The sequence below is a fragment of the Cetorhinus maximus genome, chromosome 5 (assembly GCF_964194155.1).
Source record: "Cetorhinus maximus chromosome 5, sCetMax3.hap1.1, whole genome shotgun sequence".
Taxonomy (NCBI): Eukaryota; Metazoa; Chordata; class Chondrichthyes; order Lamniformes; family Cetorhinidae; genus Cetorhinus; species Cetorhinus maximus.
Window position 1 is genome coordinate 65,268,373 of NC_135883.1, and position 17,434 is coordinate 65,285,806.

Genomic DNA, 17,434 nt, shown 5'->3' on the forward strand with positions numbered 1-17,434 from the left:
GTTAGAAGTATCTACACATCACATGTAATTGTGCTGTACCTGAGCTGCGAGTGCTTGTCTCTGTCAGGCAGGCGGCCGAAATAGAAAAAGTTCCCAACTCCATTATTAACATCCCTTGCCTCATGAAAACAATGTTTTGAAAAGAAAACTTACCAATTCTATAACTTTAAGTTTTAGTGTATGAAAAGTTGTATTACTGATATGAAGTAATTGAATTTTGAATGTTTTTAAACTACGGTGGACAGTTCAAACATACAATATAAGGACTTTGAAAGGACAGTATACTGTTTGACAGTGGTTATGCATGCTTTTTGTACAAAAGTGGGTCTGCAAACAATTTGAGAGTTTGACCTGTTATTGGTCAATAAAAGTTCTTCCTATAGATCAATGTAGAGCCTTTCCTGTTGCCAGCATGTCCAAGACTTCTCTTAGCTAATGGACTACTTTTGAAATTTAGTCACTGTAATGTAGGTAAATATGACAGATGTTTTGTATGCAGCCTCCCAGTAGGTAAGTATGACAGATGTTTCGCATGCAGTCTCCCATAAAAAGCAATGAAATAAATAACCTGTAAATCTACTTTATCCAATGGTGTTGTTTGGGGAAAGCATTCTGCCAAGGATGCTTGCAGAACACCACTGCTCTTCAAATAGATGCCATGGGGTTTTATATATTCCCCTGAACATTGGCTTCAGTGGGAAGAGAAATTGGATGGGACGTACGTAACAGTCAGCAAATCTGCTATCATGCACTTTGCAGTCTACCCGAGGTTGAATTTCATTCCCACTATCTCTGAATATGCAGTGCTCACTCAGTTCTGTCGTGAAGTATCAGCCTGAGTCCCAGAGTGGAATTTTAATTTCCAGACTCCTGACTCAGATGCTAGCCCACTATCACTTAGCCAAGCTATAATGGATCTATGCTCTATTTTTAAAGATCAGGATTGGAGTTTCCACTTTGGGCACAATCTGTGATCTGGTGCAAATAGTGCTGTTTTTCTGAAATGAAGTTATGGTTCAAGTTTCTGCTCAAACTCGTTTATTTGCATAGCCAAAAACCCAAATTCTTCAATGAACTCCCACCATCGGGCAGTGGAATAGAACATAATTGCTTATGTTTTATTTTCAATTTATTTTTCCCACTTTAAAAATATTCCTTGATTATATTTAAGGGTAGAAACCTGATACAATTTTATGACTACAACAACATTTTACATTTGTATAGCATCTGTAACATATTAAAATGTTATCGTACACAGTTTGACACCAAGTCAGATAAGATAATAGGGCAAATGGCCATAGTTTGTCAAATAGATGGGTTTTAAGGAGCATCTTAAAGGAGAAAAGTGAGGTTGAGGGAGGGATTTCCAGAGCTTAGCGCCTTGGCAGCTGATGGAGCCATTAAAACCAGGAATGCTTACGAGGCCGGAATTGCAGGAGTGCATATATCTCAGAGGGTTTTAGAGCTAGAAGGGTTTACAGAGGAAGGGAGGGGTGAGGCCATGGTAGGATTTGAAAGCAAGGATGAGAATTTTAAAATTGAGACTTTGCTTAATCGGGAGCCAGTGTAGGTCAGCAAGCAGAAAGATGATGGATGAAGCTGGATTTGGATTTGTCACAAAAAAATCATTTTACAAAGAGTACCTGTTGTCCACCTGTGAATAGCATGACTTTAAATATCTGAAACTGACTTTAAAAGATTTATAAATTTGTACCTAAAACTACAGCTTCATTTGGAAAGCCTCCTCGAAGGCCTACAATGGTCGCAGTCAGTAATAAGTTGCCATGCTGAGCTTTTCGATGTGGAGGTGTGGCCAGATTTATGAATGGGACCAGCTTCCTGCTCAATGTTTTTGTAAACCGGTGGCCTGAAATTCATGTTCCCCTGCTGGCGGAATTTTAGGCAGGGGGTGGTGGGGAGCGTGAAATTGAAGAAACGAGATTCCCTCTGGGGTCCCGCCCGCCCCGACCTCGCAGTAATTTTACGCTGGAGCAGGCAAGGACTTGAATGGGCTGCCCGCTCTTGCCCCATTTTTGGCCACTTAAGGGCGATTTCCCGCCCAGCCTCAATTTTTAGGCTGGTGGGAGGATTTACCTGGCGTAGGGGAAGCCTGAAATGAACAGGCTTAGATCTCGGGCGGGGAGTGGAGGGGGGATGGGGGTGCGACTCCATTGGGAGCCCCCTCCTGATTTCGGGCACCGCCCTCCCCCTACCACCCCATTAAGATCCATTGGCCGCTGGACCTCCCTCCCCTGCCGGGGTCTCTCCCGACCCCAATCACCACTTTCCACCTTACCCAGGCCTTCCCTGCCCTGGAACCCCCGAAACCCACCTTGCCGTCCGGTCCCAGGACATAGGCTGTGACATGTTGAAGCATTTCCTTTTCTGTCCACTGCAGCTCCTGTTGCTGCAGGGACTAGAGAGCTGACGGCCAATGAGATTGGCTGGCAGCTGTCTAAGGCGGGACTTCTTCCCAGGTAAGGATCGAAAGTCCCACCTGCAGCCAAATGATGCTCATTTGAGTGTGAAATGGCTGCAGGGCAGTCAGAGTTGGGAGTGAGGGTGGGGGGATGTATTTCCCACCGACTCTTCGGATGATGGGAAGGGAAACCCCACTATCCGAAATATTCAGGTGGAAATGCAATTTACACTCTACATAACTTGCGCTTAAAATTCAGTGATCTTCTATGCCAAATTGACCAAATTCTGGTGGGACGTGCTGGTTTTGCCTAGCAGAAACTATAGGCTCAGATGTAATAAGTAATGAAAGCAAACGTAAAAAGATGTTTTCAAGCTACGTTGTAAGGACACACATCACATTTAAAAGATACGTGTTTCTGCCACTAAGGTGCATCCTGGGGCAGGGTCCGTTAGAGAAGTTTTTTGATTTAATGGGTAATGGGCTGGAGCGTTGATTCACATGGGCTGTGGGGCTCAGAGCAAAGAACTAGTCCTGAGGCTGCACTGCAATCAATATAATGGATTTTTTGATGGTCTTGTAATTAAATAGCAAGAAAAATACAGGGTGGAATCGTTCGGCCCCGTTGGTGCCTGGCATCAATGGCGTGTGGGGTGGGCGGGGTGGGTGACACAGTTTGGTGTGAGGGGCAGAAATCGGTTTTACCCCAGCGTCAAATCATCAGATGGTGCACGCGAATCCTGCTGGAGGCCGGCGTGAACCCGATTTGAATCCCGATAATGGGATGCAAAGTAAGGACCGACTAGAATCATCTCCCCATGCCAGATTTACTGTTACACCGGCGGGAAAACACGCTAGCCCAGGATACATCTGGACAAGTGATGGGAGGTCTCAGTTGGTGCTTCGGGTCTTCTTTGGAACATCATGGTCTTGGCCATGGGCTGCTACGGTTGATCGACGAGGGAGAGGAAGGCCCAGCTGAGAGTGGGAGAGGAAGGTGTACCGGGGCGGGCTGAGCTTGGGAGCGGGAGGACAAAAGTGTTTGGTGGGGGCAGTGGGGGCGGTGGTTGAGTTTGGGAGTGGGGGGGACGATGGTGTCGGGGGGATGAGAGGTTGCAGGGAGGGAGTATGGGCGGTAGGATGATGTAATGGGGGAGAATGCTGCAAGTGGGGAGGTAGGCACAAGGGGGAGGAAGGTGTAAGAAAGGGAGCTCGGATGGGGAGAGGTGTCCGGGGCAGGGCAGGAGGAGGGCGTTTGGAGAGGGAAAGGTGTCTGGGGCAGGAGGAGGGCATTCAGAGAGGCAGAGATGTCCGGGGTGGGTGCGGGGGGAAGGAGGGACTCCAGAGAGGGCAAGGTGTCCAGGGGGGAGGAGGGAGTTTGGAGAGGGGAAGCTGTCCAGGGGGAGGTAGGAGTAAGACTGGAGGAGTGAGTAACGAGGGGAGGATATCCAGGTGAATGTGCAGGGAAGGGGCCTGTGGAGTCAATGGCTGCCTCCTGGGCAGCAAACTGAGGGTGGGTGTGCTAGGAGAGAGTGTGAGAGAGGCAGAGGGAGCTAGTGGGCTGGGAGGGTGAGGGTGTTTTGGTTAATGGTAAAAGGGATGGCGAGGATGGCTGGTGGGAAAGAGGAGGCCGGGGAGGTCAATGTGGGTGGGGGTGGGGGTGGGATTCTCAGGAAGATGGGGAATGTGCATATTCACCTGGATATATTCTGGAATGGGAAAGGTTTGGGCTGGTGGATGACAGTGGGGAGGTTGAAGGTGATGCCTGGTGCGGTCCACAATGATGGGGGAAAGGACTGGGGGAGGGGAAAGGATGGGGAGGCTGATGAGATACTTATTCACGATCATGGTTGCCGAAATTGAAAGTGAGTGGAGCCTCGTGTTGGACGGGCACAAATGCTGCATGGGAGTGTGATCAGTGGGTGGGCGGAGATGCAGGTCAGCTCAGATGGACAACGGAAAGAGAATCCCAGCAGGCAGCATTGAAAATGATCGGGACAGTGAGATGAGTGTGATGTAGGGAGGCTCCGCGTTCATGGGAGAGTGCTTGCACGAGGCTCAATAAGGCCCTGGCACACAAGCACTTCTCCCACCAGAATCACTTCTGGTCCGGCTGCGAGCAGCTGAGCTGCTAGTCAGGAGGGGAATACAGTGGGAGGACTCACAAAGCCTGTCAATGAAGCTGAAAGAAAACATTACACATTATTCAGTGAAAATGAATATATTTCAGATTATAAAGTGAAGTGATGGCGTAGTGGTACTGTCACTGGACTAGTAATCCAGAGACCCAGGGTAATGCTCAGGGTACCCGGGTTCAGATCCCACCATGGCAGATGGTAGAATTTGAATTCAATAAAAATCTGGAATTAAAAGTCTGATGATGACCATGAAACCATTGACAATTGTTGAACCCATCTGGTTCACTGATGCCCTTTAGGGAAGGAAATCTGTCTTCCTTACCTGGTCTGGCCTACATATGACTCCAGACCCACAGAAATGTGGTTGACTCTGGAATCTGGACTCTGCAAACCACTCAGTTGTAACAAACTGCTACAAAGTCTCAAAAAAGTAACGAAACCAGACGGACCCCCCCCGGCATCGACCTAGGCACCAGAAAAGACAACGGCAATCTCAGCCCTGTCGAGTCCTCCTAACTAACACCTGGGGGCTAGTGCCTAGTCTGGGAGAGCTGTCTCACAGATTTAGTCAAGCAACAGCCTGACATAGTCATACTCACAGGATCATATCTTACAGATAATGTCCCTGACATCACCATCACCATCCCTGGTTATGCCCTGTTCCACCAGCAGGACAGACCCATCAGAGGTGGCAGCACAGTGGTATACAGTCGAAAGGGAGTTGCCCAGGGAGCCCTCAACATCCATGAAGTCTCATGGCATCAGGTCAAACATGGGCAAGGAAACCTCCTGCTGATTACCACATACCGCTCTCCCTCAGCTGATGAATCAATGCTCCTCCATGTTGAACCCCACTTGGAGAAAACACTGAGGGTGGCAAAGGTGCAGAATGTACTCTGGGTAGGGGGCTTCAATGTCCATCACCAAGAGTGGCTCAGTAGCACCACTGACCGAGCTGGCCAAATCCTAAATTACATAGCTGCTAGACTGCTAGACTGGGTCTGTTGCAGGTGGTGAGGGAACCAACAAAAGGGAAAAACATACTTGACCTCATCCTCACCAACCTGCCTGCCGCAGTTGCATCTGTCCATGACAGCATCGGTAGGCATGACCACCGCACAGTCCTTGTGGAGACAAAGTCCCGCCTTCACATTGAGGATACTCTCCACTGTGTTATGTGGCTAAATGGGATAGATTTTGAACAGATCTAGCAACTCAAGACTGGGCATCCATGAGGCTCTGTGGGCCATGAGCAGCAGAACTGTACTCGAACACCATCTGTAACCTCGTGCCCTGGTGTATACCCAACTCTACCATTACCATCAAGCCAGGGAATCAACCCTGGTTCAATGAAGAGTGCAGGAGGGCATGCCACCAGGCATACCTAAACATGAGGTGTCAACCTGGTGAAGCTATAACACAGGACTACTTGCTAAGAGCTAAGTGATCCCATAACCAACGGATCAGATCTAAGCTCTGCAGTCCTTCCACATCCTGTCGTTAATGGTGGTGAACAATTAAACAACTCACTGGAGGAGGAGGCTGCATAAATATCCCCATCCTTAATGATGGAGGAGCCCAGCACATCAGTGCAAAAGATAAGACTGAAGCATTTGCTATGATCTTCAGCCAGAAGTGTCGAGTGGATGATCCATCTCGGCCTCTTCTGGAGGTCCCCAGCATCTTCAGCCAATTCGATTCATTCCATGTGATATCAAAAGATGGCTGAAGGCACTGGTTACTGCAAAGGCTATGGGTCCTGACAAAATTCCGGCAATAGTACTGAAGACTTGTGCTCCAGAACTTGCCGCACCCCTAGTCAAGCTGTTCCACTACAGCTACAACACTAGAATCTACCCGGCAACGTGGAAAATTGCCCAGGTATGTCCCGTAAACAAGAAGGACAAATCCAACCCGGCCAATTACCTCCCCATCAGTCTACTCTCGATCATCAGTAAAGTAATGGAAGGGGTCACCAACAATGTTATCAAGCAGCATCTGCTTAGCCATAACCTGCTCACTGATGCTCAGTTTGGGTTCCACTCAGCTCCTGACCTCATTACAGCCTTGGTTCAAACATGGACAAAAAAGCTGAACTCCTGAGGTGAGGTGAGAGTGACTACCCTTGACATCAAGGCCACATTTGACTGAGTGTGGCATCAAGGAGCCCTAGCAAAACTGGAGTCAATGGGAATCAGGGGGAAAACTCTCCGCTGGTTGGAGTAATACCTAGCACAAAGGAAGATGGTTGTGGTTGTTGGAGGTCAGCCATTTCAGCTCCAGGGTATCACTGCAGGAGTTCCTCAGGGTAGTGTCCTAGGCCCAACCATCCTCAGCTGCTTCATCAAAGACCTTACTTCCATCATAAGGTCAGAAGTGGGGATGTTTGCTGATGATTACACAATGTTCAGCACCATGTGCAACTCCACAGATACTGAAATAGTCCATGTCCAAATGCAGCAAGACCTGGACAATATCCAGGCTTCGGCTGACAAGTGGCAAGTAACATTTGCGCCACACAAGTGTCAGGCAATGACCATCTCCAACAAGAGAGAATCTAACCATCATCCCTTGATGCTCCGTGGCATTACCATCACTGAACCCCCCCACTATCAACCTTCTGGGGTTTACCATTGACCAGAAACTGAACTGGACTAGCCATATAAATACTGTAGCTACAAGACCAAGTCAGAGGCAAGGAATCGTGCGATGAGTAACCCACCTCCTGACTCCCCAGAGCCTGTCCACCATCTACAAGGCACAAATCAGGAGTGTGATGGAATATTCCCCACTTGCCTGGATGAGTGCAGCTCCCATAGCACCCAAGAAGCTTGACACCGTCCAGGACAAAGCACTTGCTTGGCACCACATCCACTGACGCACAGTAGCAGCAGTGTGTACCATCTACAAGATGCACTGTTCGCATTCACCTAGGGTATTTTGACAGCACCTTCTAAACTCACAACCAGTACCATCTAGAAGGACAAGGGCGCCAGATAGATGGGAACACCACCACCTGGAAGTTCCTCTCCAAGCCACTTACCATCCTGACTTGGAAATATGTCGCCGTTCCGTCACTGTCACTGGGTCAAAATCCTGGAACTCCCTCCCTAACAGCACTGTGGGTACACCACATGGGCTTCAGTGGTTCAAGAAGGCAGCTCACCACCACCTTCTCAAGGGCAACTGGGGATGGGCACTAAATGCTGGCCCAGCCAGCGAAGCCCACATTACATGAATGAATAAAAAAAAGTGTTCACCCGTGCAACCACTTGTGATCAGATTTTCTTAACTTTTCTAGGCCTACCCCTTCTTATAGGTGCTGCCTTGACATCCGCAGTAGGGATGGGGACATCCTGTGCAATGGTTGACCCTGTTGCCCCTGATGACTTTGGCATGTGTCCTCTGGAGAGCTGAGACCTTGATAGCCCCAGAATGCTTTGGCTGCCCTCCTGTGGGCCTCTGTAGTGACGGAGGATGAGGTCGAGTAGATCACAAGCAAAGGGGACTCAGAGGGAGTGGACAGCCACTGACATTCCTGAGTGGATGACCCAGGGGTGTCCAGCTGCTGCTCCCCCTCACTTCAGGTGGCCGACAGCCTTGGCCTGACTCCTTGAAGGGAAGGAACACCTGCAGGGACATGAGGTGCCCCATTTCCCCCTCATGATGCCATTGCAGGAACTCACCAATGGCTACCGCAATGGAGTGCGGGTCTGTGCGCATCTCCGCGTTCTGCTGGACTCGGGTCTCCATGGCATCTGCCATCCTTCCCATTGAGACCTCCATATGTGCACGTCTGGGCACCTGTTCATCAGACAGCAGGTGGATGCACTCCTCTAACTCGTATGCCACTCTGTTGAGAGCTTCCAACAGTTGTGTGTGCTGTTCCCCCACCTTCTGCTGACTCTCCAGGGTGAGGTGGAAGGCCGAATCCAGAGGCTTGTTATCTGACTCAGACCTCACAGATGCCTCTTCCGCAGCAGCCCTCTGAGTGCCAGGGAGCTTGGCTGAACCTGCCTCCTCCTGCGGACACATGTCTGTGTGGTGACCACCAGATTGTGAACCCAAGTCTGCTCTAGACCTAGGTCCCACCGAGGTGTGTGTCTCTGCGCTGGTGGAGGGTGTGGGTAGGCGCTGTGACGGGTTTTCCAGGCTGCTTATTTCCAGCTCTTCAATGGAGGAAGAGTCCTCTTGGCTGGAGGTGAGGACTTGGATGGAGCTGAGGGACTGGCTGGCTGAGGGCATCAGTCACTTGGCAGAGCTCCCTGTGAACCAATGTAGAGATATGTCGTGCACGGCAGGAGAGAGAGCACTCAGTTGCGTTGAGAGAGGGATGATGTGGTGCAGGATCCTCACATGGCTGTTCACCGACCTCACCGTCGCTGTAGGCAGGGTCCATGTCCTTACCAGTCAACATAATGGCACACTCCTCAAAGTGACTGAGAGGCCTAATGTGGGCCACTCCACCCCCCGGTCTGGGGGTGATCTGCTGATGTGAGCCAGCTTCTCCTGCATGAAAACAGATGGAGAGAGTGTGAGCGGGTCACATGGCACTGTGTGGAATGTTTGTGTGGTGAATGGAGCCATGGACAGGATGAGGACACGAGCTCGAGAGGATATGAGCCTGATGGAGATGTGAGGGTGTGTGTGAGAGTTAGTGGTGTTTTCTCTTGAGATGTGAGATCCCTGTGGATGTGTGATGGGTTTGAGTGTGTGAATTGAGAGTGATGAGGTGGTTGACTTATCCTGGTGGAATGGATAAGAGCATTCATCCTCTTGCTGCACTGGATGGCTGACCACCTCTGTGCTCCGGTGGCGCTGACCATCACTGCCACCGCCTGCCAGACTGAATTGGCGACTCTGGTGGCCCTCTTCTGGCTAGAGCCGGGGTTAGAGGACATCGCAGCAGCCCTCCACTGCGTCCAGCAGGCGTCCCAGAGAGGCATCACTAAATTTGGGGGCTGTCGTCTTCTTTCGAGGTCATCTGTCACCTGGAGCAGTCCTGGTCTGTGGACATGAATTAGGGCTGCACTCTGGTGCATTTTAAATATGGCGCCCAGAGCGAGGAAGCGCTGAGCTCACAGTGTGGGGCAAACCTGAGCCCGTCAGCCAGCAATCTAGCGTGTTTCCCGTGACTGTGTTATTAATGAGGCTGGGAAGGGGACGATACGGCACGAAAATCCGCCATTGCGGCCGGTGGTAAAACGTCGTTTTCCACGCCTACCAGTGGAATTAGGTGGAATTCTGGGACGATTCTACCCAGAGGGTGAAATTGTGATCCTTGACATTGGAGCAAAGTAAGCAGTAGCAGATCAGCCTTATTCTGCACCAATCTCGTGCACTTCAAAATCCAAAGTGAACAATGCACTTAATTGGAACATTAGAATTTTCTCCTTTTTAATACGAAGGATTAACCACCGCTTGTAGCCCATGGTTACTGGAGATTCTGGTACATTGTTGGAATGCTGCTGGTTGCCTGTTGTCATCCCAGAATATATTCTTACATGCTGTCAGCAACCACTGGAGTTAGGTTATCTGGTCTATTTGTTTCCTACAACATCCTCTTGCTCTCTGCAATCCATTGTTCTAAAGTGCCTGCTGCTTTGTAATGTCCTTTTGTATTTTTTTTTAACAGGCTAATCTCCATCTGTCAGTACCGGAGTCCACAGAGAATAGGCCTGTAAGTACTCTCTGCGACTGTTCCTCCTGGCATGTTAAGGTTACCGTTTACTGTGGCCTGAGTGCGTTTTCACAACAATAGAGGAGTTTTCATAATCATTTTCAGGTGCTAACCTACAAACTACCATTCTTATTGGGGGCAAGATTGGATAACCCCCCCAGATAACTGGTCTCGGAATTGAGAATGCGATTAAAACGCACTCGTTGCACAGCAGGCAGGGTGCCAACTTCATGCTGCCTGTTCATTGCCATGACTCTACGTGCAACCAGCACTCCCCATGCTGTTAGATGGCTGGACAGATCCGCAGGTACCTAGTGTTACTTAAAGCCAACACCTTTTGAAGGGGGGTGGTGCATTGTGGTTGCTGGTGGTGCTCAGATTATTCTGGAGATTGTGCTCTGGAAGAATTAGCAATGAATGTGGGAGAGAGCATGCACCAAGGTTTTTGGATGCTGGACTGGAGGACTTGAAAGAAGAGGTGGAAAGCAGAGTATCTGTATCCTGTGTGGGCTGGGGTGGGAGGACATCAGGTTACATCCTCAGAAGGGAGTGTCAAGAATTAATACTGGAGGTCAATGCCAGGAGTCCAGCCCCAACACCTGGATGCCATGCAAAACCGAATTTAATGATCTCAGAAGAGATGTCAAGATCAGTTCATGCAACTTAAAATGCCATACCCTACAAATTACTCAGCTAGTCTCATCCACTGTTAATTCACTAAACCCATCACTCACCTACCAATAATCTCCATAAATCAGGACTCTATGGTAAGAATTTCCCCGTCAGCGAGCAGGGTCGGGGCCCACTCGCCGATGCATAAAATGATGTGGAGTGACGTCGGGCGGGTGACCTGACGTCACCGTGTGTCATTTAGACTGTCAGTTCGGCGGGTGCACAGCCGATGCACCGAACTGTCAAAGGCTTAATAAGGCCACTAACAAAGTAATTAAAGTTGTTAACAATGCTGCCCGTCCAACCTTAAGGTTGGCCGGCAGGCAAAGAGCCCAGGTGGACTTCGCATTTTTCATGAAACCTCATCCACGGGCGGGATGAGGTTTCATGAAGGGTTTATTAATTAAATAAAAAATTTTGAAAAATTAATGGGCATGTCCCAGCTCATGTGACAGTTTCACATGAGGGGACATGTCCTTAAATTTTTTTTTCACCTTTATTAAATATCCCAGAACTTAAACTGATCTCCCTGAGGCACCTCTATGCCTCAGGGAGATTTCTGTGCTCTTTCGCGTGCATGTGCGAAACAGCGCAGGCCCCGACTCAGGGAATCCCCCCCCGCATGCATACGCATGTGCTCAGTGCTTCCGGGTGAGCGTCACGCTGGGCAGGCCTTAATTGGCCCGCCCACGTAAAATGGTGGTGCGCGCACAATCGGGGGCGCCAATCGGGCTCGCGCTCGCTCCTGCCCGCCCCTGCACAACCGCCCTGACGGGGGGGAAAATTCAGCCCTATATAACACTCAGATGCTCCACCTCATCCCACACACTTAGTACTGCTTCAAGTTTCACCCACATGTCACAACTTGCACACACTGGCAGCTATTCAGCCATGACCATATCACCCAAAGGTTTGCACGACACTCACTGACAGATTTCCCACTTCCTTGCAGGAGAAGGTGGCAGAGATTAATGGGAGGGGAAGAGACTATGCTGGCCATTACTGGAAGGGCCATTGCTGAGACTGAGGCCATTAATGGGATTGAAGGTGAGAGTATCTGCATACCTCATCCTCCTCCTCTTATCCTACTTGCCCCTCATGCAAATTCTCTTCTGATTTACAAACTGCAGATGAACTTCATCATTTCTCCTCTCCCTTCACCACGAGCTAACTCTCATCCCTTTTTTCCAAGTTCTGGAAGCTATGGAAGATATCTAGGCAATGGAAGGAGAGTAAGAAGAAAGTGAGGATGAAGACACTGACACTCTATTTCATAGTCGTGACTATCAGTTCAGATACTGACAATGTACATAATTTAGAAGATGGCATACAGACAGGTTGACATGTGGTGAGACCAGACACAAAGGCGCTGCAGCCAGGGCAGAGGGAAAGGATAGCCCAGGTACCAGCTTGTCAGAGGGTGAGGTTGCACATGGGCTCTGCTGCAGAGGACTCAGATAAGAACTTCGATGGGCCAGACTACAGAAGAACTCTGATGACTGTACACATACAAATGTTCGGAGTGCTGGAAAACCTGCGCTTAATGCTGACTTATGTGTTCAGATGAAACTTGTCGTGTCAGCCATGGCTCAGTTGGTAGCAGTCTCACCTGAGTCACAAGGTTCCAGATTCAAGTCCCCCTCTAGGGCTTGAGTACAAAAATCAAAACTGACACTCCACTGCAGCTTTGAGGGAGCACTATCAGAAGTGCTGTCCTTTGGATGAGATGTTAAACTGAGGCCCCATCTGCTTGTTCAGGTAGATGAAAGATCCCATGGAACTACTTTGAAGAAGAGCGGGGGAGTTATCCCTGGTGTCCTGACCAATATTTATCCCTCAATCAACATCACAAAAACAGATTACCAGCGATTATCACATTGCTCTTTATGGGAGCTTGCTGTGCACAAATTGGCTGCTGTGTTTCCAACATTACAACAGTGACTACACCTCAAAATGTACTTCATTGGTGGTAAAGTGCTTTGAGAGGTCCAGTAGTTGTGGAAAGCTCCCTACAAATGCAAGTCTCCCTCCCGCCTACCTCCTTCCCCGCCCTCCCCGCCGCCACTTTCCTTGTTGATTGAACAGATGTTTATGCATTTATTTTGTACCCTGTTTTTGTTAAACGACAGTTAATGCCTCTATTAACATAACAGAGCAAGGAATTTCAAAGGTGCTAATCTTTACCGCCAGTATCTCATAGTGTAATTTTGAAACTAATGAGATAATTCGTGTAATTATTATCGCTGTTGACTAGTTAGCTGCATGTAGCACACTACCATGTTTTATCTGTGTTATTTTCCTTCCAAACTTTGAATCTAGACTAGACCCGGCGTGATCCGTCCAGTTGCCAATGTTCAGAAAACACCTGCAACCCCAAAGATGGAAGAGAGCGGTCTCAATCCTTTCAGGCAATGTCTTGAAGAAACCAGTGATACTGAAATCAAAGAGGTAGGCAACTGAAATTGCTGGGGTTGGTGCATGTTGAACGAAACCATCAGACATTCTCCTTTTATTATCCTGAATTATCCTTGGAAGATATACGATATTGTTGGAATTTTGTCTGCTTTCTGTTTCTTCACATTCATGTATAACTCAACCCAAATGTCAGCTTTATAGTGATCTAAAGCTAATTGAAGCAGGCTGTTAAAATGATAATTATGTTGTTGATGGTGTCGTTCACTGAACAGTGATAGTATTGAGCTCAGCCACATGCATTTCATTGTACCATCAATAGTAAACATTGAAATCGTTTTCATTAAATTAACATCATCTCAAAGCTGAGGTAGTGGTACCTGTATCTGCTGTTTCTATGGCACTGGCTGTATTTAAACCCAGCATTAAAAAAGTGGCTAGCATTGCCTGGAAAAGCACTTAGATTTGGTTCCAAGTGTACAATGCAACACCAAGGTGACTGGTGATGGAATGATATCATTGCAACATTAATTTCATCTGCTGCTGTAATCAAAAACTATAATGCATAACATTAGAATCCCAGAACTGCTACTTCCTGAGTTTAAAATTACTTTGATAGCCTTAATGTTATTTGAATGGCAGCCTCTTCAATGAAGGTTCATACACTTTGGGGAAAGCATAGTGAAAAATCAATGGCGATCTGTTATACCTAAAAGATAATGAACTGAAAACAAAACATGTCATTTAAAAATTGTTTTGATCCATTTGTCTTTTACCCATTTCCCAAAAATGGTGTTTTCCAAACTTCAGCTCTGATGTTAAATGCGGTTACAAATGTCTCTTGGTACGAAGGATGTGCTGTAAAGAAACAATTTCTTAGTCGAGCATCATTTTAGCTGAAAATCATTTTCTGCAATTTTAATGGTGTTCATTTTGGACTCTGATACTGACTCTGATACTGATTGTGTACACCCATACAATGCTTCACTCACAATGTCCTTTGGTGCACAGATCAAATTATTGTGATCAAACTTTATATTTGAATTTGCTATTAGAATTACACAATAGGTCATCATTTTTATTGATTGTTACTGATGTGTGTACAGCACAATAATCTTTTATAGAGCAAAATTCCTATTGACAGTTTTAATAAGAAATTTGACCTGAGTTTTAAAAAAGAGAAATCTTTTTATATATTTGCACTGACTTTTTTGCTAAAATTATCTCCATTAAAAAATGCACCTCCAAAATGCTATTGAGTGCAGGAGTTAATTCACAGTGTTGTTCCATCTGTTTTATTATCTGCTCTTCTTCAACAGTGGCTGTTCCCATTATCCACCATCCTAACTTCTGTCTCATATCCCAGTTTGTGCCATGAAACGTACCAGACCATGCTGTGCTCTCAGGACATGTCCCAGTCAATTCCACTGTCTCTCTCACCTGTCACTTGTCTAACCTCTGGATCACATATTCGTTTCTCTCCCATTGCCCCATGTAACTACTACATGACCTCTAACCTCTCTCGCAGCCTCCACTCCCTGTACATTAAGGTGAGAAGCTGGTCAGTAATGCTTTGATATGTTTTTTTCTGTCTGACTGTATTTGTTGCACTCAACAGAGTTTGTGTTTTGCACAGATATTATTAATCCTTTCATTCATCCTCGGGATGTGAGTATCACTGGCAAGGCCAGCATTTATTGCCCATTCTGAATTGCCCTTAATAAGATGGTGGTGAGCTGTTGCCTTGAATACAACTTGGCAGCTTGCTAGGACATTTCAAAAGGCAGTTGCTGTGCATCTAGAGTCAGACCATGGTAAGGTTTGCTTCCCTAAAGGACATTAGTGAACCAGTTTAGTTTTTAACAATAATTCGGCAGTTTTACGATTACCATTACTGAACCTATTTAACTAATTACTTTTAAGTTCCCCATTTGAAGGATTTGAACTCATGACTCTAGGTCATTTGTCCATTACATGACCAGTGATGTAACCACTTTGCTATTGTACCCTCGCTAATTTCTTACTTGCAATTACATTACAAGAAACCTCATGATGGGTTTAATTTCTTTTACTCTGAAAAACCCTGCCATTGGTACACAATTGTATATGGTGCTGAATATTTCATTTTTCGGCATTCTGTATCCAGCATTTGAGGTCATGAGGACGAGAGATGACACTTGAAAAGCAAGATTTTTACTCTATGTGCCGAAAAAGACAGTGCGAGTGTAAAGCTCAGAGTAAACAGAGAATATGCACCCCTATTTAGCGTGTTTTACTCCCGGGTTTTGTATCATGTTTGTTATGGTCCTGTTAGGGACTGTTAACATTTAAAAAAGGAAATCCAAACATCCTGTGATTAATGGAAAGAACTACGTCACAAGAGTTCACGTTTTTAAACAAAAACAAACTTTAATGTATATAAATCAGAAATGAAACAACCACTACTACACTAAAGCTTATAAAGACCTAAGTATAAATCCAGTTCCACTTTTTATTTCACCACCCCCAACAATTCCCTTATATGTTACACGGATCTTGACTTCTTCTCTGGGACCAAATAAAAGGTAGATCCAGATTCCTGATTTCTCTTCAATGTTCCAGCTATTCTCCAAGATACAAGATTTCATGGGCGTTAAGCGCCTCTGCGACTTACCTTAAAACCTCTCAATTCTGAATTTCATAGCTCAAGCACTATGACTCCTGTGCAGTGGCTTCAAACATCAGAAAACACCCCATTGGTTTTCAATAGCCCGCTGCCATGGTTTCAAACTGCAACCAAGCTGATTACTCTCAGGACTTCAACCACAACAAGGTTAATTTCCTCCTCTTGAGGGTTACTGTAGGTTTCTTCCTTTAGCTTCCAGCTAAACAATTCTTCCAGTTGTTTTCTCCCTTACCAACTTTGTCTTATACTGAATACTAGCTCCCATCTGCAGGCTGCATCATGGATGAGAGATCTAGCATTTACTGTACTTCAGGTGTAGACCTGGCTTTGTCTCTCGACTTCTGAGGAGTGACAAGCTACATAAGAGCCAAAGCTGACACACTCTCTTAGCTGCCTTCCAAACATCAACTAGTCTTCCTGTTGGTGAATAAATTCACAGAGATAAACTCAAAACAAAGAATCGTACTAAGTTCCATCCATCTCCATAGCAATATGACTAAGGCCTCTTTCCAAGTAGGAATGCAAATTAACCACCTTTTAATTTCAAAGCTTTCCTTAATTCTATGGTTACATGAATAACTTATATCCTTTACTGGAATAACTGCAGACGTTATGTCTCCAATTCTTTTAGCTCAGTAAGCCCACCTGCCATTTTATGACTCTCACCATTTTACTCGGACCTTATCCAGTTACCTTTTGAATTGTAATTAGCTTAAGTCTGTGTGGTTTTTCAGCCTCTAGATGTTTACCAGGGGGTTTTCCCACAGAACTTACATTTAAAATTCAATTACTAAAACTAAAAATCTATAGCTCTAAAACATGTGAACTATGATATGAGGCATATGTAACCTATTGTAGCAATTCAGCAATCTCTGTCACGCTGTATTCATACCCGATGTTGGACGGATTCTTCATCCCGCTCAACCTTGTGCTATCAAATCTATGAGACATTCATTGCAGTGGGCTTAACACTATTACTGCACTTAAAACCTGTGAATTAAAAAAAAATCATTAATTGTGGCTGTAGCATATTTAGATACAGCGCCATTTTTTTAACTGTAATCTAAAAGTCCACCAATCATCCTCTTGTGAAAATAACCAAGACCGTTGAAATGGCCCATTTGGCTATTGCGTTAGAAAATCTTCAGTTGAAACAGTAGAAACAAATAAAAGGCAATTCAACATATCATAGGGAATGGTGAGATATACAATGTTCTCCAATGATAAGTTTTGTGAAGACTTCATTCTTGAAGAATCAAACGTGGAGATCAATACAATCAATTTTCTCTGCAAGTTTTCCAGTGACCAGCATGAAATTGGGATAAATATGCTGGAAGTCTGAAATAAAAACAGAAAATGCTGGACCTGTGGAGAGAGAAAAGGAGTTAACGTTTCAAGTCCAATATGACTCCTCTTCGGAACTATAAAATTGTGATGCTGTGAATTGA

At 46.3% G+C, this 17,434-nt stretch overlaps 1 protein-coding gene and 1 long non-coding RNA gene across 6 annotated transcripts in view; one reads left to right on the forward strand and one right to left on the reverse strand.

Annotated features, from left to right (window-relative positions):
- The window catches only part of LOC144680686 (uncharacterized), a 462,270-nt gene extending 454,949 nt beyond the window's left edge, over positions 1–7,321 (reverse strand). The window contains exon 1 of the long non-coding RNA XR_013576606.1: positions 7,288–7,321. This is a non-coding gene — a long non-coding RNA (uncharacterized LOC144680686). The remainder of the gene's footprint in view (positions 1–7,287) is intronic.
- LOC144680682 (muscular LMNA-interacting protein-like) overlaps positions 1–17,434 on the forward strand; it is a 234,053-nt gene that overhangs the window by 191,091 nt on the left and 25,528 nt on the right. For all 5 annotated transcript variants that reach the window (XM_078541929.1, XM_078541930.1, XM_078541928.1 and 2 more), the window contains 2 exons: positions 10,193–10,237; positions 13,229–13,357. In XM_078541929.1, coding sequence (XP_078398055.1) covers positions 10,193–10,237; positions 13,229–13,357 — 174 coding nt within the window. The remainder of the gene's footprint in view (positions 1–10,192; positions 10,238–13,228; positions 13,358–17,434) is intronic.